At 47.5% G+C, this 23,572-nt stretch overlaps 1 protein-coding gene across 2 annotated transcripts in view; it reads left to right on the forward strand.

Moving 5' to 3' along the window:
* Nucleotides 1–23,572, forward strand: part of Kcnn3 (potassium calcium-activated channel subfamily N member 3) — a 158,424-nt gene that overhangs the window by 113,607 nt on the left and 21,245 nt on the right. For both annotated transcript variants that reach the window (XM_048357329.1, XM_048357330.1), the window contains 2 exons: nucleotides 14,432–14,573; nucleotides 21,538–21,648. In XM_048357329.1, the coding sequence (XP_048213286.1) occupies nucleotides 14,432–14,573; nucleotides 21,538–21,648 (253 nt within the window). The remainder of the gene's footprint in view (nucleotides 1–14,431; nucleotides 14,574–21,537; nucleotides 21,649–23,572) is intronic.

The following is a 23,572-nucleotide window of genomic DNA, read 5'->3' on the forward strand; positions in this document are numbered from 1 at the left end:
TGGTGATGCGGAGAGGCAGGGTAAGAAAGAGAGAGCTGGAGGAACTGGACTTACTGGATGTGAAGTGCTGGTAGAGACAACTCCAGAACAGTGCTGGGATCCTACCTGAATGGCAGATAGGAGGGGTGAGAGGAAAAGGGAAGGTGGGTCTGGAGGGGACCTGGGCAGCAGGCAGAGGCAGATTAACAAGCAGGGTTAGGGAGTAGAGGACTCATCTGCTGTGCCCCCAAAGATGCACACTATTGGCAGACCCAGGTATCAACTCCTGCTATCACCTTCCCTGCTCACCTCTCACTGCCGACCCTTTGAGGCTCCCTGGAACAGGGAAGCCTACTTCCATTTTCTGCTGCCTGTATCTGACCATCCAGCAGGTGTGACCACAGCCATCCTGAAGCCAGCAGAGTGGTGTCCCCCTTCCACCCCCCAATGGACAGTCATTCCTGGGAAGCAGAAACCCTCTTTCCCTGAAGATGGAGCCCCCATCCAGCCTTCTCCAGGAAAGACAGAAAGAACAAAGGGGGAGAAAAGAGAGAAGAGGTAGGGACCATGTTTCAAAGGGAAAAAGAGAAAGGAGGACAGAGGAGAGAGGAGAACAGAAGGAGACAAGAGAAGAGAGGAGGGAAGATGAAGGATTAAGGAGGGAAGATGAAGGATTAGAGCATGGAATGAAAGCACAGAAGCAGGCCAATGGTGCCAATGTGCCCCTGTGGTTCTGCTGAAGATGTGTGTGTGTGTGTGTGTGTGTGTGTGTGTGTGTGTTTTTAATTTTGTGTTTGTTTTGGTACTGGGGATTGAATGCGGGGCCTCCCATTTGAACCATATCTCCAGTCCTTGTGCTTTTTCTTTTTTTTAATTTCAGATAGGATCTCATGCTTCTGCCCAGGCCAACCTTAGACTGTGATTCTCTCACCTCCATCTTGGTGTGGTAGGATTACAGATGGGCACCACCATACTTGGTGTGTGTCTGCTTATGAAAGTCCAGTGCTGGGGACCTTAGAGAGCACTTTTCTCTACCTACCCCGCCTTTTCCTCTGTGGCTCTCTCAACCTACCTCGTTCTTGTCTTAAGCTCGTCCCTTCACCTGGGCCCCTTCCATCCTAGTCTGGTACGCCCTGGTGGCTCTGCCCAAATAGGAGGTATTCTGAGAAGGCCCACTGCCCTTTGCTACATCTTGGCAGTCGTTGTCCCAGTTGTCTGTGGCTTTGTGTTTCTGCTTTGGTATGGCTTTGTATCGGCCATCTTCTCAGGGATGTAAGTTTATGAACCAGTCACCAAGCCTGGTACGTAGCTGGAGGCTCCTTCCTGTGGGTTGACCGAATATACAAGCCTATTATTAAAGTCCCAGTAGGTGCCAGGAGCTCTCGGATTTTGCTTAGTGTCTCACGTGCTCACCCGTGCCATCCCAGGAGAGCTTTTACGGGCTTTGGGTTAGAGGCGGGAAGCCCACGACACAGAGAGGTAAATGCATTACCATGCCACCCAGCAAATGGGTGGCAGGGCTGGGACTGCAACCCCATCTGTTGGTCTCTGCTCGTGTGTCTCCACCGATGCTGCTCCAAACCCAGCGGAGGAGCCACTGCTCTTGGGAACAGGGCTTCTCCCAAACATATTGTTTTTCTCCATTCTCATGCATTTTATTAAACATTTCCAAATCAGGAAACCTAGAAATATTTTTTTAATAAGAATAAAGAAAACATCACAAATTGAGAAACTCACTGAGGAGGCTTTGCCAAATGAACCATCTGGTTTTGAATTTAATAACCATCCCAAGAGGTTGACAGTGCTCCCCTCTGAGAATGGACGGGAGAGGGAGTGGCAGCTGGCTTCTCTCAAATGGGGCTTCCTCTGACAAGGTGTGTGTGTGTGTGTGTGTGTGTGTGTGTGTGTGTGTGTGTGTGTGTGTGTGTACAGAACAAAACAGAGATGAAGAGACCTAGACAAGAGAAATAACCCAGAAAAGCTCAGCTGGTGTTGTCATCTAAACGTCCTCGCCACGGCCTGCAGATGTGTGACACCACCCAGATGTTCAGACGCTTCCTTGGTCGACCTAACATCTCCACAGATTACCTTGACAAGGGACAGAGGCGCCCTCTCCTCTGCCGTAGAAAACCACACCAACCAAGCCCCGTGTCTGTAGAGAGAATGAACTCAGGCGCAGCAGTGTTATGACTGTGTTAGGGCAGTGATGGCTTCCCCGCTTTTCAGACGTACTTGGGGGCTTTGCGTTCTTGCTGTTCACTCTTGGAGCTGGAAATAAAGGACTAGATTTAGATTTGCCTGGGCAAGATCCAAGCCTGTTACCTTGAATTACCTGGTAGAGGGGACACAGTCTTATTTTCCTAAATGCAAAGCCAGCTCTTGAAAAATAGGACAGCATCTAGGAGCGTGAAGAGACAGAAGGAGCAGTTAGTGCATGGACTGTGGCACCTGGTTGCAAGTACTTGTGGCCAGCCCCAGTACACCAAAGCCTTTTATTTTATCTTTTAAGATGTTTAGAAATGAGACTGTTTTCTTTTTTTTTAGAAAACAGCAATTTCTTGGCCTTGATATGAATTCACCCGTGGTTGGGATTGAAGTCACCCTAAGCCATTTCTTTCTCAGCTGACTTTGAATTGCAATGACACCCTTTCTCCTACTTCAAATGTTTCTCCAGTGCTTCTAAACGAAGGCTCATCAAGGCCTTGGAGAGTGGTGTTGTCACCTCCATTTTCTCCACAAAGCTGGAATCACAGGCCCTGGCATAACTGAAGACCCTTGACAAAGGCAGAGGTAGGGAAGGGAATAGAACCTGCGACTTGGTGAAACGTCTCCCCTTCAGGACTGGCTTCTTGGGCCTTCAGGCTGGCAGTAGCCAGGCACACATGGCTTGCACCATCATGGTATGGGCAGAGGCTCTGCCAGATGAGCCAGGTTCCTGCCTTGGCACAAATGTCGCCCTGTGCTCCACCTCCGGCCTGCTCCCTGCAGCTGCTGTCTCTGGCATCTGAACAACTGCAGACTATCTACCTACTTTCCTGGAGAAGCTGGTGTAGTCTCAAGCCGCTCATGGCTTCATTGGGAAGCCAAGGTGTCAGCCCTTGTCTTCCTGCTTGATCCAGACTCACAGGGTCCCTCCTGCATTCTTTCTTTCATCAATCAACAAATACCTATTGAGCAAAAGTGACACAGCAGTGAGCAAAAATCAAAGAAGTTGCCAGACACCAGGGGCTCACGCCTGTTATCCTAGCTACTCAGGAGGCTGAGATCTGAGGGTTAGAGTTCAAAGCCAGCCCTGGAAGGAAAGTCTGTGAGTTAGCTCCAATTGACCACCAGAAAGCTGGAAGTGGAGTTGTGGCTCAAAATGGCTGAGTGCTAGCTTTGAGCAAAGCAGCGCAAGGAGAGCAACCAGGCTCTGAGTTCAAGCCCAGAAGAAATAAAGTTCTTTTCTTCCTGCAGCTTACATTCTAATGGGGGTTGATAGCTAATATGCACAATAAGCCAAATCTATATTACATTGGGAGCTGATGTGGGCTGAAGAGAATAATGACCCTGATAGGGAGTTGGGGCATGATGGGTAGCGCAGCTTGGGACTCTGTGGTCAGAAGCCTTACTGAGAAGCTGGAGTTTGAGCCAAAGCCTTCTGAAGTCCAGGGGAGGGGCTTCCAGGGGGAAGATAGGAGTCCCAGGTAGGGAAAGTGGAATGGATTCTAGATGAAGGAAGAGGAGGTGCATGGGAGGTGGGCCCAGAGAGGCCCCAGGAGGTCTGGAGTGATGGTCTTTAGGTTCTGGAAGGACTTGGGCTTTTGTGTCTTCGATTTTATTCTGAGGGATTTACGAATGTTTGTCATATTCTTCGAAAGGCCCATTCTGGCTGCTCAGTGACCATCACTGGGGCAGGGGGCTGGGGGTCTTTCAAACAGCAGCAGAGAGATCAACTAGAAAACAGCTCATTGGTCCAGATGAGAGGACAGGGGCCAGAGTAGGATGGGGCAGATGAGGGGACCAGACTATGGGTCTCTTTATAGACAGTAGAGCTGATGGAATGTGATGGAAATAGGGAGGGGCTGTGGTCCAGCCAGAGGACAGAGGGACAAGGAAGAGGGAATGGAAAAACAGGGAGAAGATGGGTATTCCTGCACAGCAGAGTCTGCTGCCTGCCCTCCTCCATGTCCTAAGCAGCTGCCCTTGTCACTAGGACAGAGCTCCAAGTAGCAGGCTCTTGGAGAGGCAGTCACACACCTCTATCTGTGTCACACGCTGATGGCTGACAGCTCCTTCAAATGTGTGCCTCACTGCAGCTGGTGAAATAGGCAGGGTGGATGTGATCACACTTGCCTCCTTGAACCCAAAGGTCAGGATTTGCTCAAGGTCACAAGCCAAGGGTGTAGAAAATGGCCTTTGGGCTCCCGGTCCTAAGTTCTTTCAGATGTCCTAAGCAAAGCTAACACCATGTATATACTACATACAAGATGGTCATCCTATAGCAACAGCTAACATTTCTTTAGTTCAACTACATGTCAGGTGTTGCTGTAATTCTTAGAAATATTGGCTCCTTTAACCCTCCTGGGAACTCTGTGGGAGTTGGCATAAGACACATCCCTTTTACAGATGGGAAAACGGAAGATAAAGTCATGTGGAGAGATACCGAAGGGAAAAACTCAATTCAGCCTGGCCCTAGAGCCTGGCCAAACAGCTTGATGGGTCCCAGGCTGAGGAGCAAGCCTCATTTGTATGGGGTTCTGTAGAAGATCTCACTCTCACTGAATTCCTGCAGTTTCAACAAACAAACCAGCCCCTAGACAAATGGCTGGCACTATCAGATCTCTTGTGTGAAGAGTTTTTAAAGAAGAAAAAAAACCCACTAGACGCTTTTGGAAATGAAGGTGGAAGCGCAGTCACTTCACTCGGGCTTTCGTTTTTGTCACCCTATTCCTGTAACAGGCTTCAGCTAGAGTCTAGAAGCTGAGTTCTTATTAATAACTGAGATCCAGCTCCAAGTCCAAAGAATTTGGCAGTCACTTTGACCAAAGTTTATCTGCTGAGGAGAACAGCTGAAGTCATTTTAGCATGTTTCTCCGAGTTACTGAAACAAGCCTCATTTTCACAAAGGGGACAGAACAGCAGTCAGCAGGCCACATTTAGTTCACAGACATTGAGTGAGCACTTATTACATGTTAAATCCTGAGAAGGTACCCAGGAAGACTACAAAGAGGACTGTTATATAACTCCAGGGTTAGTAGGCCAATTGAAGAGAATGAGGAACTGAGAAATATGACGACTTCCATATCGAATATAAGACAGAGGCAAAGTTGAAAGTCAGGAGGGGTGGGGGATAGATGGAGGTCAGAAGGATAACATATTAAATGGAGCTGAGACCGTTGGTTGTCCGTGTAAACAACTGGAGCTGCACCCCCTCCCTCGTGCCACACACAAAAGAGACTTTTCAGCATCATAAAAATGACATCGTACTACAAGGGTAGTATGTCTCATTAAAGACTTCAATGAAAAAGAACATTCTTTTTGTTCCCCTGAGTCAGGGTCTCACTGTGTAGCACAGACTGGTCTTCCTGCCTCCACCTCCTCCCAAGTTCTGGGATTGCAGGCATGCATTACCATACCCTGCTAAAAGATAGCACTTTAAAATGGTTCAAAGAAGGTCTCATAATGTTAAGTAGGGAAGGATTAAAAAAAAAAACATTCAAGTTACTAACTATGAATGAAAGAGATGACAGACTCAACTCCAGTGAAATTTAAAACTTGTATTTCTCAGAAATACTATAAAGATAATAAAAAAAAAAAGAGAGGGAGAAAGTACAATTGTCCATATTGTATTGATTCCAGAATGGGAATCAATAAGAGACAGACAAAAGCAAACCAATCGAAAAATGGACACAAGTTGTGAATGACATGCCACAGATGACAAACATGGTGAGATGCCAGTTCACCTACTAGATTGGCAAGAATTAAAGTAAGATGATAGGGAATGTGGATGAAGATAGGAAGCAACATTGTAGATGAAATTAATCTCCTCTGGGAGAATTTTTTTTTTTTTTTTTTTTTTTTTTTTTGCCAGTCCTGGGACTTGGACTCAGGGCCTGAGCACTGTCCCTGGCTTCTTTTTGCTCAAGGCTAGCACTTGCTAGCACTCTGCCACTTGAGCCACAGCGCCACTTCTGGTCATTTTCTGTATATGTGGTGCTGGGGAATTGAACCCAGGCCCTCATGTATATGAGGCAAGCACTCTTGCCACTAAGCCATATCCCCAGACCTCTAGTAGAATCTTGTTCTGACATCTTGGCTGACAGCCTGGTATTTTTTAATGGAGTTACATATGCCCATGCCCTACAAAGCATTAAGCCCATTCCTAGGTATATACCTAGAGAGACTCTTCTGGAAGAATTCACTATATTAGTTATTATCTATTGTTGCATAACAGAGTCCCCCCAAACTTAGCAGCTCAAAACAACAGATACTTCGTATCTCACAGTTGTTATGGGTAAAAAATTCTAGGACAGTTTGAATGGATACCTCTGGCTCAATGATTCTCCTGAGATGATAGGGGGGCTGTATGCCAGGGCTTGCTTTCTCCTCGTGGATCTTGTTGCTTGGCTTCGAGTTTCCACTTCCAAGTGCACTGATGGTTGTTGGCAGGCTGTGGTCCCTTGCTATGCAGGCCTCTTCTCTTGCTTGCGTTGAGACACGGCAGTAGCTTTTCTCAGGAAGAACAATCTGAAAGAGAGCACCCAAGAGAGCACCCAAGGCTAAAGCCACAATCAAACCTAACTTTTGAAGTAGCACTCTTTTCGCTTCTGCCAGATTTGGCGCATCAGAAAAATGTCCTAGGTCCAGCCCAGGCTCAAAAGGAAAGGGTTGGGGGAAGGTGGGGGGGGGGAAATGAGGGAGGGGGTAACAAGTTGAACAAGAAATGTACTCACTGCCTTACATATGAATCTGTAACCCCTCTGTACTACACTTTGACAATAAAGAAAAAAGTTGAGAAAAAAAAATGAAAGGGTTACAAAGATGTGTGACTACTTCAGGAGGGAGGAAATATTAGGGGCCATTTTAGTGGCTGTCTACCACATTCTGGTAGTATGGTGTCACTTTGGTTTTATAAAGTTCAAAAACCAAGTAGAAGGAACCAGGCCTGGTGATATCTACTTGGAATCCCAGCACTCAGGAGTCAGAGACAGGAAAATTCCTAGTTCTAGGCTAGATGGTAAGACCCTGTCTTAACCAAATAAAACAAAAGAAACAGGCAAGATCTGAGAGTGCACACCATTTAGGGGATACTACCTATGTGGAAGCTTTGTGAGGAAAAGGATTCGATCAACATGAAATTCAGGATAACGTGTATCGGGGGCAGGTGGGGGACAGGAATGGTGCAAACACACAGGCAGGTGTGACATAAGGCTTTGGATAGAGCCTTCATGGATGCTTGTTTTCTCCTCAGGCTTGGTAACTTAACTAAATGTTACACGTTTTAGGTGTTATTTGTTCACTTCACGTGTGGAATGTGAAGCATTCGCTCCCTCCCCTCCCCTCAACTCTTCCTGTCCCCCATACATTTATAATTGCTTCCTAATTGTCGTTAAACTAGTAATCGGTGTTTACATTACTCAGTCAACACTAATTTGACTCTATTCATAGTTGAGCCTGGTAGTAAAATAGGATAACTTTTCCTTTCCTGTAGAACTTATTTTCTTTTCCTGCAGTTAATTAACATGTTTGTTCACTTGCCTAGTTTGCTATGTATTTATCACTAATTCAATCCCAAATTCTGGCAGCTGTCTAAATGTCTTCTCAGAAAGTTCAGGTACGTCAGGTTGTCTATCCCCCGGGGCCTTCCCACCTGCTCCAGTCGGGACTGGCTGTTCTCCACGCCTGCATCGCAGCTGGCCACTGAGGACTTCTGGTACCAGCACCCTGGCCTTCTCTATCCTGCTGGATGGTCTCCTTCCATCATCTTCCTCTGCCTTAGTTTACCCGTTGGCCTTGGTGAGCACTACCTGAGGCTACTCCAGAAGCAAACACACCTCCAAGACCTTTGTGCCCCTAAAAATGTCTTCATTGGGTGGGTTCTGAATTCTGGTCTCTGCCGTTTGGCATTCTGATTTAAAAATGATGTTCCTTAGAACTTTGAAGGCTTTATTCCATGGTTGTCTAGCTTCTAGTGTTGCAGTGGAAAAGTCTGAAGGCATTCTAATTTCTGACTATTATATTTGACCTTGCTCCCCTCTCCTGCCTCGGTCCCCTTCCCCTTTCCCTGCTATCTCTCCGTGGAAGCCCTGAAGGTTCTTCTTTCTCTCTGGTGTTGGGAACTTCCATGATAATGTACCTGGAATTTTTTGTATCTTCATCCACTGTGCTGAGAACCACAGGCCTTTGTTTTCGAAACCCATGCTTTTCAGTTCTGGGGAATCATTTGAATGGTTTCTTCTTTCCCTCTTCTGCATGCTCCGCTTTGGTTTTCCTCCAATTATTTTATTTTTGAGTAGATCCTGGGGCTTGAATTCAGGGCCTTGGCCCCATCCCTGAGCTTCTTTACTCAAGGCTAGCACTCTGCCACTTGAGCCACAGATCCACTTTCTACTTTTTGATGGCTAGTTGGAGATAAGAGTCTCGTGGACTTTTCTGCCCAGAGTGGGTTCAAACCACAATCCTCAAATCTCAGCCTCTTCAGTAGCTAGGATAACAGGTCCAAGGCACTGGCACATGGCAGCTGATATATATATATATATATATATATATATATATATATATATGCTATTTTGAGTTGGAGTCTCATGGACTTTTCTTTTGGGCTGTCCTCAGAACTTGATCCTCCAGATCTCAACCTCCTGAGTAGCTATGCTTATAAGCATGAGTCACTGGTGCCCAACTTCTAGTTCTTTCTTTCTAAAAATATTATTCAAATCAGTAGACTGGTTCACTAATTTTCTCATACTTTTCATTTTTATTCTCTCCTTTTCTGTCTTCTGGGAGGTGTTCTTGACTTCTCTTCCAGCCACACTAAAGAGATTTTTCTTTGTATAGAATTCCATTCTTGTTTCATGGGTCCAACATCTTATTTTTCCTTTCTTACATTGATTATAGGATGTTTTCCCCTAAGTTCTTCCCAGTGAGTAGTCTATAGTTGATTCCTATTCCTTTTTCTGTGTTTTAATTGACTGATTTGGTCTGTGTCACTAATGTCAGATTATTCTTGGATATCTGGGATTTTTGGCTGCTCAGTTATTTTCAGAAGGAGGAGTTTTGTTTGTTTGTTTTGTTGGTTGTGGGGCTTGAACTCAGGGCCTGGGTACTGTCCCTGAGCAGTTTTTGCTGAAGGCTGGCCCTCTAACACTTTGAGCCATAGTTCAACCTCAGATTTTTGAATGGTTAATCGAAGATAAGAGTCTCAGGGGGACGGTGATCCTCCTGAGTAGCTAGGATCATAGGCGTGATTACTGGTGCCAGGCTTAAAAGTAGGAATTTTAAGGGTGTAAAAGTAAGGATGAAGCCAGGTGCTGGTAGCTCATGCCTATAATCCTAGCTACTCAGGAGACTGATATCTGAGGATCACAGTTTAAAACCAGCTCGGGCACTAAAAAAATCTATGATATTCTTATCTCCAATTAAATACCAAAAATCCATAAGTAGAGCTGTGGCTCAGATGGTAGAGCACTAATCTTGAGCAAAAAAGCTTATGGACAGTACCTATGCCCTGAGTTCAAGTCCCAGGACTGGCACTAAAAAAAAAAAGTACTTATGAATATTTAATCCACCATATTTACCAAGTCATATTTTCTTATTTCTAATTTATTTTTAATATTAAAAAAGAAAACTATGGTCCACCCCCTGAAGATAAATTAGTAACAATACCATTTATTCTTGAACTCCAAGAAAGATGACCACTTTCCTTCTTCAGCCCTTAAAGAAAAACATGGACCTGCTCTCCCCACTCCCCATACCCCATTCTCTATTGCAAAAAATAGCATGGGATTAGTACGTGGATTTGTGACATTCTAAAATTGTGAATAGGTTTAGAAATGTTTTCTCCCTCCTCTCTACTCCCACAGTCCTGAATCACCAGTGCGGCTTTCTCGCTCATCACTTCCTGCTTGGTGAGTCGCATGCATGTCTTATCTCCATGACGATGCTCCACGCCACAAGAGAGCTGGAGGCATGTCCACTTTACCTCTGCCTCTGCTGTAGCTCCTACCCGAGGAGAGGTCCCTGAGGCTGGACAATCAATGATGAATGACATCCTCAGCACACACAGCACCAATGGGTCCAAAGAAAAAGCCCACAGGGACATAAAAAGAAACTTAACCAAAAGAGAGAGAGCGAGAGAGAGAGAGCAGTAAACAAAAAACCAGCCTTAAAAAGAGACATTGCTGAGCTCCAGTGGCTCACACCTAATCCTAGCTGCTCCAGAGGCTGAGATAGGACGATCTTGATTCAAAGCCAGCTGGGCAGGAAAGTCTGTGGGACTCTTCTCCGCAATTAGCCGGCAAAAAGGCAGAACTGGAGCTGTAACTCAAGTGCCAGAGCACTAGCCTTGAGTGAAAAAGCTAAGGGACAGTGCCCAGGCCCTGAGTCCAAGCCCTATTATCCACATAGACACAAACAAGCAATTGCTGCATATTTAATTTCACTTTGATCTCTAATCTCTCTTTTTGGAGTCCTCTTACACATGAACAGGATGGGCATGATCCTGAGGGCAGCCCAGCCACCAGGGGACATTAATTAAAGCCGTAGGATTTGCAAAGAAAAGACTGCAAAGACCTATGAGCACAATGAACCAATGACAGACTTGTTATTGTACAGGCCACATATTAAATCCTGGCCTCCTGCTTTGGCAGTCAGCCGCTCCATGATGGGCGCTGGCAAACCTTCCAGCAGGTGTCCTGTCTGGGCCCTGACCTCTCTAATCAGTCTTGCATGCAGTTGCTAGAAGAGTCATTCTCAGTTACCAAGTGTCTTCTGTCCCTTCTTTGTAATGACCTTACTATAGATTTCTTTTGCCCCTGTGTCAAATAGCGCTCCAGCCTAAACTTCATGACACCCCCATGAATGTCTCACCGCTCCCCGTGGGGACCCCCCTCCATGACACTTGTGAGTCGTTCCCCTTGCCTTTTCCTGTTTTGTTGTTTCTTACACTGATGATACCTACCCCTTCCAAGGCCAGCAGCCATTGCGGACCTGTGGTGAGAGCTTTGCCTAGGCTAAGCTCTCACGTTGGCTTGAAATTGCTCATGGTTATTTTACTTAACCATCCCAACAGACAGGGAAACTGAGTCATAGAGAGGTTCAGTCTCTTGTCCAGAGCCATGGAGGTACTTATGGTAGAGCTGGGACTGGAACCCAGAGAAACCACTCGGGCTCCATGACTCACTCCCCACAAGTAAACCTCAGTGTCCTCAGACCTGACCCAGACTCATTCTCCTAGGAAATGCTCTTCCCATCAAACGATGGCCCTGGCTGTGACTCTGCGACATCGGTTAACATGCTGCTGGCTTGTGGTGGGGCCTGTCTTCTCCCTTCTGTGTGTCTCCCTTCTCCCCTCCACATCAAATCTTGTCCCATTTCACAGCACAGAGTCAGAGAGCCGGGACCTGCTACCATTCCTCCCAGCATGTGGGCATGAGGGCCTGGCAGGGCAGGGTAGGCCAGCAGACCATTGGGCAGCTGCCTGTCCAAGGTCATGTCAGACTGGGGGTAGGGCTGGCACACTGACACAGGAGCAGGCTCAATCCTGGGGACATCAGAGTAGGGTCGTTCTGGCCTCTGCTTCTCAAGGATAGCCAGAGAAGCAAACGTGGGCAATCTCTGGGGAGATGAGGTCCATAGGGAAGGGAACTAGAAGCCAGCCAGGGCCCTGAGGTGGTGGCAGGGCAAGGCCAGGGCCCAAGGGAAGCAGGAAGAAATGGCAAAGGAATGCCATCTTCTTGGCAGCACTCTGGAGAAGGAATGTTGCTCTTCAGCTGCCCCCCAGAAGAGCCAGCCACTTCGGTCCTGTGCTGACAGTCATGGAAATATGAATGCCACCCCATCATTGCTTGTTGAAGATGCAAGTTGGGGCTGGACAGCCCAATGATGATGCAGGGTTGGGCTCAGGTGGTGCTAGGCCACTGCCTTCCCCCTCGCTTTGCCTCCCTGCTTCTCTCCTGCCTCCCCCACCTGTGTTCCATCTGCTCAGTATAGACCATTCTTCACAGCAAGCTGTGTCATGTCAGCCCTCTGCCCAGAAAGCTAAAACCACTTCCAAGCCCTCCAACATCAAATACAAGTGTCTGACCCTAGAATTGCAGGTCCTACAGCATTCGAACACATCCCTACCTGCAAATGGTGCTACAGGGCTTTGTCATTCTCCTAGACACATGCTGGCCACTGCACCTCTGTCACACTGAATGGAGCAGTGACAGGAGCATGGTCTGTGTGTCCTAGGGAAAGTCACTCCATTTCTTTGTGCTTTCAGTTGCTTACCTATAAAATGTGTGTTCAAGATGCCAGCCACGCATAAATGGTGTTCCCCAATGTAGATGCCCCTTTTGTTCTTGTTATTCCTCCTTTTATTTTTATTTTATTTTTGACAGTATTGAGATTTGGACTTAGGGCCCTGGCTTGCCAGGCAGGCACTCTACCATTTGAATCACTTGAGCCATGCCCCCAGTCCTTTTTGTGCTGGTTATTTTTTTCAGATTGTATCTCATGCTTTTGCCTGGGGCTGGCTTTGGGCAGCCTCCAACATAGCTAAGACTTGGGGTATATTATGGTGAAATGATTGTTCTTTGAGATAGAGTCTTGCTAACCTTTTGCCCAGGCTGACCTCAAACCACAGTCCTACCTCCCAAGTAGCTGGAAATACAGGTGTGATCCACCATGCCCAGCCTGCTTTGACTCCCCCTTCTAACTAGAAACGTATCTGCCTCCAGGTCCACATTCAAATGAACCTGAACTTGCATGGCTACTTCCTATAAACTCGTGGGGCACTAGACATTGAGGGCACAACAAACCCTTTTGATGGTAGCCAATGCTTCCTGAGAGCCCTGGCTCAACTCCTCCACCCAGTGACCTTCAAGCGACTGGGAGTGGTGTGTCCATGGGATTGAGTGGAGTTCAGTGTGTGTAGCTCAAGTTCATCCAGTCAGAGAACATTCTGGAAAAGGGCCCTCTTTCACTAGCCCTTTCACCCCAGGCCGCACTCAGGCAGTTCTGCTGCCCTTCGTGCTTTGATTTGGCTGTGCTCTGGTCTGGGCACCCCTTCCCTGGATGAGGACCAAGTTCCAGAAACTGGGCAGGGAGAACCAAGCCTGGCTCCTTTGTGGCGCTGTCTCCGTCTGCTTGTGCCGCCATCACAGAACAAAACAGTCTGGTGGCTTATAAAGAAGAAACGTGTCTTTCTTACAGTTCAGGAGGACAGATGTCCAAGATCAAGGTGCCAGCAGGATTGGTATCTAGTGAGGGCTGTTGTTTGCTTCGAAATGGTGTCCACCAGAGGGGAGAAGGGTGTGTCCTCACGTGGCGGAAGGCAGCAGGGCAGGCAAAAGCAGGCTGCTACATGATCCTGCTTTGGAAAGGGCCCAAATTTCAGCCTTGAGGAAGGAGAGTCCCTCATGTCCTCAACATTTGGTCACCCATCCCACGAGGCAGCACATGAGTGTGTGGAGAGGATCTCACAGTAGGCTCTCACTACCCCTGGTGCCCGTCCACCCACTTCCTTAGCTTTTCTGAAAGTGTCTGCTTCTTCCAAGAACCAGCATCCCCCAGGACGGAGAACCCCAGGGTAGGAGATGAAGTAGAACGGGCCTCCAGGCAGAGGAAGTAGGAAGTGATGCTCCCAGGTCAGAGAAGAGCAGCTACAAGCACCTGTGCAGTTCAGAAGCGGATGCTCTGCCTCTGTGGATACCCCCAGAATCCCCACTGCCTGGAGAATTGGCTCCAAGGGAGCCCCACATCTCCCAGAGAGAGGTACCCACCTCGGCATCCATCAACCTTCTTAGAAATCACTAGCTGTTTGGCAATTTAAAAAAAATTATTTTTTTTACATTTTCCCCTGTTCAAGAGTTTGTGGTTTTTAGATTAATCATATCCACATACATTTAGACTGTTGGCTTGGAAGGGAAAAAAATTTAAATTTTATTACTGCATGATTTCATCCAAAGCTATCCTAGCAACAATAAAGGATGTCTACAATGCGATGTGAATCATGAGAAAACATTTTGTCTCTGGGGCCCAGCTCGTGGTGGGGGCCTGGTGGCCCGAGAGCTGCAGGCAGGATCTGGGAGGGCAAGGACATGGCGTCTTCAGTGGCATTTTTTAGGAGATTGGTGTGTGACACCCTCGTGGCTGTCCTCTCCTCAGTGAAATATCTCATTTCTTTCCCCCTCCCCATCCAGGTTTGTCCACAGCCACCACCCTTGGCCAAGGCGGCTGCATCAACTAACTCCTGTCTTCCCCTCGGCAGGTACCATGACCAGCAGGACGTAACTAGTAACTTTCTGGGCGCCATGTGGCTCATCTCCATCACATTCCTTTCCATTGGTTATGGGGATATGGTGCCCCACACATACTGTGGGAAAGGTGTCTGTCTCCTCACTGGCATCATGGTGAGTACCAGCCTCTGCCCATGACCCCGTGACACCTTCCCCCCCCCCCCAAGTTCTTCCAAGGAACAGAGCCCTTTCCTGAACAGAGTAGGCCTTCCTAGCTGGGTCGCAGGGGTACAGCCCCTAGTTCAGAGGCCTGCATGCCTGTCCCCCTGCACATACAAGCAGATGTCAAGTATGCCATGCTTTCTCACTTTGCAGCTGACTTTGCTAAGGGAGGAAGAAGGTCCTGGTTTCTAAACAGTTTGTGATCTACTCATTCCGAAATGGGCTGGGAGAGGCTGACCCTCTAATCGTCTCCCATGGGCATTAGGATTTGTGGTCTACTTGTTTCTTTCCTGTTCTCTGAGTCCCACAGATGTTAGCACTCTTTCTGATCAAATTCAGCTGGAACTCACAGAGCTAGTGACTGGAGAAAGAACAATGAACCACCCGGAAGGGACCAGTGTCCTAGACAGGGCGGCTGTTGGCTTGGGTCCTGGTTAGGTCAGCTCTTGACTTTCCTAGGCTGTGGCTTCCACACCTCTGTAAGTGAGGTCCTGGGCTCCTGAGCGCCAAGTCCTTTCCAGCACCACCCCCTGATAAGACCAACACCATCCCCAGGTGCCCATCAGGGATGCTGCATCCTTCCAATACCGATAGCTCAGCTAGCCCCAGGACCCAGCACCAGATCTGAACAGCGCATACTCAGGCCCATCACAGGATCACCGAAGTATAGTATGGGAGGAGTATGGGGGTGGGGGCTCAGAGGCAACACCTGAATTTCCACTCAAATCCCTCACTGTGTGACCCCTGGGCCAGGCGATCACCTGTTGAGCCCTGCCTCCTCCAGTATAAGGTGGAGCTGTCCTTGTGGGCTTGTGGTTTGGCCCACAGGATGTAGCTGGTGTGAAAGTGCTTGGTAAGCAATGAGAGTCACACGGGAGGCCGGTGTTGGCCATGTCCATGGGGTCCCCAGACTCCTCACCCCCCACTTATGAGCAAGGAAGACTATGGTGGTTTTGCTGCATTCTGAGGGCTAGGCAGACCAAACTGCTCCTCAGTGTCACCGCACAGAGGCTCAGAGACCCTCTTTTCAGAAGAGGAAGCCACCCATCTAAGTCTCGGGTGAAGGAGACACGAGGCTGGTGGCAGGGGTGAGTGCATGGCATGGATAGGGTATTTGGGGACTTGGGTCCAGGACACGGCACGAGTGGACACCACAGCCCTCCCTAGAGCAGCCTCTCTCTGTGCCCCAGCTGTGAACATCCTTCCTTCAGAGCTCCCTCCCATTTTGGTCCTCCTGTCAGCCGTGACAGACCTTCTTTTCCCTGACTCCTGGCAATGACTCCTGTCTGCGGGAGAAGAGAGGGCCCATTTAAACAACAACCTGAGCTAGAACTCTCTGTCCTACTTAGCCTTGGGGGCCTCTCGGGTGGACAGAACCGCCAGCCTTGGACCACTGGCAGGAGAGAAGGCCTCGGGACAGTGGGCTGTGTGAACACTGCCCGTCCCTCTTTCCTGACTCAAATCCAGGGCAGTCCCCACATTAGCAGGTGGCCCTGAAACAGCCGTTAATAACAAGAGGCTTAGCACAGGGGCTGGGATAAATCACGGGTGAGTGTAAGGCTTTGGAACAAACACCTCCCATCGTTTAGTAGGAGTCTGTCTGGCACAGCTCCAACTGTCACCAGGAAACCAGAGAAAGACTCTTCTTACCAGAAAGGAATGAAATGCCACCTGAAGGCCAAAGCTTTCCTTGTGAGCCACTCCTGGGGCGTGGGCTTTGTGCCTCAGAACTAGCTCTTGGGCAGGGCTCCTTAGAGCCTGCCTGCCAATAGATGGACGGGCCTTGCTGGGAGCCTCTGTTATTTTTAAATACCAGCCATTCTCCCTCTCAGCATGGGGTCTGCGCCCCATCCAAGAAGCTGCCCATGCCCACCATTTTCTTGGTTCCTGACTCTGCATCTCCTGGCTTCTACTCTGACAGAGTGCAGTGGAGCCCAGCACCTCCTGGGGAGTGGGCATCAGCGAGCGCTCTGTTTGCCAACCCCCTCTCTCACTGCCCGAATCCCCAGGGCTCCTTGGAAGAGAGAGTTTGCTCCTTGTGGATTGAGGCAGGATCAAAGGGGAAAGAACAAGCAGGTGCAGGAAGCGATACCCACCTCCCACATTAAAAATATAGCACAGCTCTTTCATCTGCTCCTTTTGTACAAAGCTCCCGCTGCCTGAATGTATGTATACCTTTGAGCACACAGGCTCGGAGAGGGTTTTCCTCTATTCATTGCCAGCGTGTTTACCCAAATTAAAGTCCCGCTCACTCAGAAACCCTGGTGGTTGTTTTTTTGGTTGTTCCCCCCCCCCCCAATCCAACGTGACTTTCCAGCTGTGAGTCACTCCTTTCAAGGGGTTCACATTGCTGAGGATCTTCCCCAAAACACAATGTATACCTCCAGATTAGAAATGACTCAAGGTAGGGCTTCCTATGTGGTTACCATGGACACAGAAGGCCAAGGCAAGGCCTGCAGGAGAAGGAGAAGGAAGGATTTGCATGGACCCGCTGTAAATGGTCTTAATCATTGTTTTCTCTTGGCAATCTCTGTAACGATGTAATTATCAACCATTAGGCAGGATATATAGTTGTCTGGCCAACTTGGCATTGCTGGCACAGACCTGATTGTTGGAGAGAGTTCACTCACTAATGTAGATTTACCCAAGTCCAGCATCCTTCCATGAGGAATGTCCAGGATGAGTTGCATGCAGGAAAGGGATAGATGTCAGTCTTTTGCACCAGAATTAGAAATGATGATGAAACTCTGCAGGCATCTAGAACACCCTCAGGATCCCGAATCTGTTTGGTCGTGTCTTTGTTTTAGTGTCACCAGTTTTTCAAGCTGGGTGAGTCATGGGCAACTGGGCAAAGCTCCCAGGGGGTCTGCTGGATCACCGAGCTTCTTTTCCTAATGGCTTCCTCTCAGAGCTGCAGCAGGAAACTGAAGCTGAAGTAAAAGGTAGCCCAGATTGAGCCGTTTTAGGAGGTGCACCAAGAGGGCTCCGCGAGACATCTGCTTCATGTCGGTTTTAGATGTGTCTCTCCCGAAAACACCTTGGTTTCAAACCAGTCGATGTTATTTTAGTTGTTACGTGGAATCTGTCGCAACAACAGAATCCAACTGTACCCCCTCCAGGCTTCCCCTCCCCCATTTGTCACTTTCATGTATGCTTTATTTCATTTTATGCTTCTTTAGTTAAGAACACCTCATCCTTTTCTCCCTGGGATGCTTGTTTTCCCAGCTCCTAAGCTTTTCCAGCTGGAACCTGTTTCTTGGAAACAAGAAGTGGGAGGCCTGGTGTGGAGGAGTCAGGGTCCAGATCTAGGTCGAAGGCAGTTGATGACTTAGGCATGTTCACCCCCTCTAAGAGACCCTTTTCTTCTTCTCTGTACCTCCTTGCCCATCCATGAACCTTGGAAAGTTTGACCTCCTTGGAGGTCAACCTTGTGCCCCCGCCACCGTGGGAACAGGCAATGGGCAAAGCAGACCCTGGGAATCCAGTGGTTGTCAACTGTGATGGAAGACTTGGCACATCTAAAGGCAGAAGACTGAGTCATGGATTTGCTCCTCAATCTGACCCCATAGAAGTCGCACGGGCCACTGATGACCTGTCCTGTCCCACCCCATCCTCTCCTCAAATGCCGCCCCTGCCCCGGCCCCTGGCCATGGCTGAGGTTTTACATGAGGACAGCTTGAGCCACCACAGGCTTCAGTGAACCAGGACCTTGGAAATTGGGCTCCTAAAGCCAAACCTCATCAAGGTCATATCACACCAGCTCTCTCAGGCAACTACATGGCCCTGGCAGACATGTTCATCAAAGTAAATGTGGGAAGACCCACCATCCCAAGGGAACATAAATAAAGGCTGAACCCCATAGATCCTCTATTTTCTCTAAAGAGCTCAAACTGACCATTCACTTTGGACTCAGAGTTTAGGCTCCTTACTTATCCTCCCTTCCCTCCCTCCCTTTTTCCCTCTCTCCCTTCTTCCAGCCTTCCTTGCTTCCTCACACTCAACAACTCATCCTTTTTCATTTTTTTCTTATTCCCTAGCCACATCTTTTCTCTGATGGAGCACAAGCTGATCTCCACCTCGTTCTCCATCCCTGCCTCCTCCTGGCTTCCTTCTCTTCTCTTCCCCTTGCTTCTCATCTCATCTCGTCACTGGTCCCTTCTTGTCCCTTCTCCCTTCTCATCTCTCTGTCTTCCCTTCTCTCCCCACATGGTCCCCCCTCATGCATGCTGGAGAGGACCAGCATCCTGGATCTCAGCACTGTGACCACTACTTTTGAAAGTAGCTTAATCTGACCTTGTATTCTGACCTTGTATGAGGAGGTCACCTTTTAAGGGACATAACCGGGTTAGGCATTATTGTCGGTGACCTCTTTAATTATATCCAGATAATGAGTTATCTAAAAGGAAAATGAAATTTGAGAGGATCTACTTTCCTCCCTATTCAAATTTTAATTAGGAGTTAAGAAAGCAGAATCTTCAAGAGAAATATCTGCAAGGGGACTCTTGACATTTTTAATGTAAGAGGAGTTGGGCAATGGGATCTGATCTACCTTCCTGCCTCCATGTAAAGATGATTTTTCCTCATATAAGACAGGTAGTTCTTTCATTAAAACACTCTCGCTAGCATTCTACTTCTTGAGCCCACTTCGGGTATTTTCTATGTATGTTGTGCTAAGGAATCAAACCCAGGGCTTTGTGCATGCTAGGCAAGCATCCTACCACTAAGCCACATTCCCAGCACTGAGACTCCCTCTTTAACTGCTATACTCCACAACTTGCAGTGACAATTTAAGTGGAGTTTTATCTGGATCTGGGGAGAGGAAGAAAATACAGCCTGGGGAGAATCCTCTCCATTTGATGTGCCATTTTTAACACTCTGATATTTCCCTCTTTTTGGACTTTCAGCCCAGAATACTTTTGGTACTCCATTATTAAAAAAAAAAAAAAACAAAAAAAAAAAAACAAAAAAAAAACAGGGAAGCTACTGGGTCTGGTTGGGGGACAGGATGCTCCCTCCAGGACAGCTCCTTTTAAGCTATTTTTTGCTTTTGGAGGCCTTGCTAAATTGATTACAGCTACAGACCAGGCTGTCCAACTGTCTATAGCCTCTGAAAATTGGATACAGAGGCTCCTGCAAGTAACAGATGCCAAGGAAACACAGACATCCCAAACAAAAGAGGAAAATGAGGTCAGAAAAGGAGAGCTCAGTGCTTTGCACTTTGCTGTGTTTGGAATGGGTGGCTGCCCCAGTGTACCAAGCAACAACCAATTATGGGGACCCTCATGGAGAACTAGAAGAAAGTATTGTCCACTTCAGCCATGTCAAACCACACACACACACACACACACACACACACACACACACACACACACACACACACACACGTTAGCCTTTGTCAGCCATGGAAAGGAGAGATCTGCTCACAGGCATCCCTCCCAACTGTGCTGTGATTAGAAGTCCCTGTAAGAAATAGTCTTGCCCATTTCTCACATGTTTTGTAAACCCAGTGAGCCAGAACTGTAATGGATGGATTTCTTCTTCAATCCAGGGGCCTCAAACTGCTGTACTAGGCTCTGTATTTTACAGTAAAAAAAACTGTGGCTACTGTTTGGCATTGGTTAGACTACACCAATGGCTTTGATAAAGTCACCATTTCTTTTCCATAAGTCCTGGTGCAGGGGGAGGGTAGGGGTCTTGGAAGAGGGTCCCTTCTTGCCAAGATAGGACTGGCTCCCACCACCCATGGGAGAAGCAGGGAGAATGAGTCTCTCTTCCCACCGTGCTTACAGACCAACTGAACATTGTGGGGAGATGAGGGTGGGAGGCAGGGTCGGGGGGGAGGGCACAGACAGGATTTACAAACCTACCTGGAGACTGTTGGAATGCTCCACTCCCCCTTCCTCCTTCATTTCCCAGAAGTCAAGTGTGTATCTAACAGATTCAGAGAGAGAACGTAGCCCTGCTGTTCTATAGCTCAGTACCACTCTGCCTCTTTGCTCACTCTCTGCAGTGTTCTCTTGTAAGGGATCTACCAGAGCAGCCTAGGAACATTATTCTGGAAAAGCCCAAGACTCATTTATAGAATCACTTAAATCCTGCTTTTAGGCATAAGTATTGTCGTCTTAAAAAAAAATATCTCTGCATGATGGCAACTCCTTGTGAAAGAGGAATGAGCCAATCGCTTGTGCTGAGTCACAGCCCAGACCTTCAGGTGGGGAGACCCAGCTGGGGGGCAGGTACTGTCACTGGGTGCCCCCCAGTGCTCTCTCAGAGACAGTTTTGGGGCGAATGCATAACCTCTTCATTTCGTTTTTCACAAAAACAATTGAATGTCAATAGGTGTTGTGTTCATACTGTGGTTGGTGCATGGTCTTCTTTTCCTGCTGGGCCCCCTGGGCTGGGGCTGGCCATGGGTTTGGAACATGCAGATCTTCTGTCTCACAGCACACTGCACAGTCTGGCAAGGGCCTAGGGATTTTCCTTTGATTTAATTCCCCAAAGTCTCAGCCCACACAGCATTAAGGACTGGCTAGCTCTATGAAGACTCCATCTCTCCAAGATCTATTACAGAGGCGAAGCTAAGAGGCATTGCAGGCCCCTTCTTGAATGAAGACCCCACACAGTGCTCTCGCTCTCTCTCTTTCTCTCTCTCTCTCTCTCTCTCTCTCTCTCTCTCTCTCTCTCTCTCTCTGAGATGTAGAGATGAAATCCAGAACCTTATGCATGTTAGGCAAGCCTCCACCACTAACTACATCCCAGCCCCACTCCTACCAGGTTTTGACAGGACTTATGGCTTGTGTTGACCAGCCAGAGAGCTCAAGTCCTTAGGCCATTCCTAGGAAATGCCCGCAGTGGTCATGGGGCACGTTGAATATGACATCTTGCCTCTTACTGCTGTCCTGATGTCCTCCCACAGGGTGCGGGGTGCACTGCCCTTGTGGTAGCCGTGGTGGCCCGAAAGCTGGAACTCACCAAAGCAGAGAAGCATGTCCACAATTTCATGATGGACACTCAGCTCACCAAACGGGTAAGATGTCACGTATCCATGTGTTCCTGGGGGACTTACAACCAAAATAGAAGATGGAAGAAGATAGTTACATAGCGTGAATTAGGGCTGTGTCTTCAAATGGAGAATTAAGGGAGCCCTGAGTTTAGGCAAATAGCCTCCACATAATTAACACAACATCTCACCACAACAGGCTCCTATCTCCCATTAAATCACTATGCACGGTTCAGGCAACCAAATAATTTTCCTGATAATTAACCAATGGCATACAATGGTATAACCCACCCCCGTGCCTAATGGTGCTCAATAAATCACACAGCATGATACAACAATTTTGTTTATGCTCAAATATTTTCATGATTCTCATCAGGAAGGACAGTAGAGAGTCTTAAAACTATATTGGAAATATTTCTAAATCTAATCCTTTTTGTTGGGAAAAATATCTTTTAAAATGATCATTCCAGTAGAGCCCACATTCCTAAATATTGTTGTTCATCAAAATGTCATCATCCAATTTCCCCCTTTTGAGTTTTCTGGATAATGTTTCTCCCTTGTACACTTATGAGAGTGGTTAAGGAGGATGAAACACTGAAAATATGAAGGAATGGGGAGACCATGGAGCTGTTAAAAATCAGACACCCCACTGAATTGTCAGAAAAGAGAACGCTTATTTCGAAGAGACAGGAATGAGCCTTCCAAGGGTAACAGCAGGACGAGTGAGCTAGGCAGGAGCTGTTTCTTTAATGACAGCTTTTATGGGAGATTCTCTAGCACAGCAGCCTGAATGGAGGTCAGGAATCTGACTTCCTACAAGACTTTCCTCTTCCCAACAGAGAACCAAAGCTTCAGATAGAAGGTCTGGGCCTTTCTCTCATTTAGAACTTAGGCAGAGTAAGGGATCCACGAGCAAGCCCACATTTCCAATTGGGCTTTTGAAAGCTAGAGAAAATATTCTGTGATTAATGTTGCAAGGCAGTTTTTTTAAAAAAAAATGTGTTAGAAATAGAGACAAAGAAGCCTATAGGACACCTGGCAGGCCAGACCCCAGGAAAACCACCCCAAGGCACATAATATTCAAGACTACAGACCTCAAGATTAAAGAGCAAATTCTGAATTCAGCCAAAGCGAAGAAGGAAACTTTTTTCAATGGGAAGAGGATTCGAATAACATCCGACTTATCCACACAAACTTACCAAGCTCGAAGTGAGTGGAAGAACACCATCCAAGTACTTCAGAATAACAATTTACAACCTCGGATCAAATATCCAGCGAAACTGGAGTTCACATTCGAAGGGAGAACCAGATCTTTCCACACCAAAGAGGAGCTAAAGGAGTATGTGAATAAAAAACCAGCCCTACAGCGAATATTAAGAGGGGAAGCCCACCCAACAGAGATCGTAAAAGACACACAGACAGATTCAGAAAGAAACTTCAATAGCCAAAGTCCAGCAGAAACACAAGCTCACTAAAGACAAGAAGAAAAAAAAAAAAACAACAACAGGAAAAAACAGCCCAACAAGAAAATGGAAGGAGAAAAAACACCCTTATCCTTGATCTCTTTAAATATAAATGGCTTAAACTCCCCGATCAAGAGGAGCAGACTGGCAGAATGGATCCGCAAGCAAAAAGTTGACATCTGTTGTCTACAAGAGACCCACCTTACAGCAAGGGACAAAAACAGGCTTCGAATGAAAGGATGGAGCAAGATCTACCAAGCAAATGCACCCACCAAAACGGCAGGTGTAGCCATCCTGATCTCAGACAAGCTGGATTTCTCTTTAAAGTCCACTCAAAAAGACAAAGAAGGACACTACATATTGATACAAGGAAAAATCCAGAATCAAGACATCACGGTGATAAATGTATACTCACCGAACAAAAGAGGCCCGACATATGTCAAGCAAATTCTCACAGAATTACAGAGCAAGATAGATGCAAACACAAT

The sequence above is a fragment of the Perognathus longimembris genome, chromosome 11, assembly GCF_023159225.1.
Source record: "Perognathus longimembris pacificus isolate PPM17 chromosome 11, ASM2315922v1, whole genome shotgun sequence".
NCBI classification, from domain to species: Eukaryota; Metazoa; Chordata; class Mammalia; order Rodentia; family Heteromyidae; genus Perognathus; species Perognathus longimembris.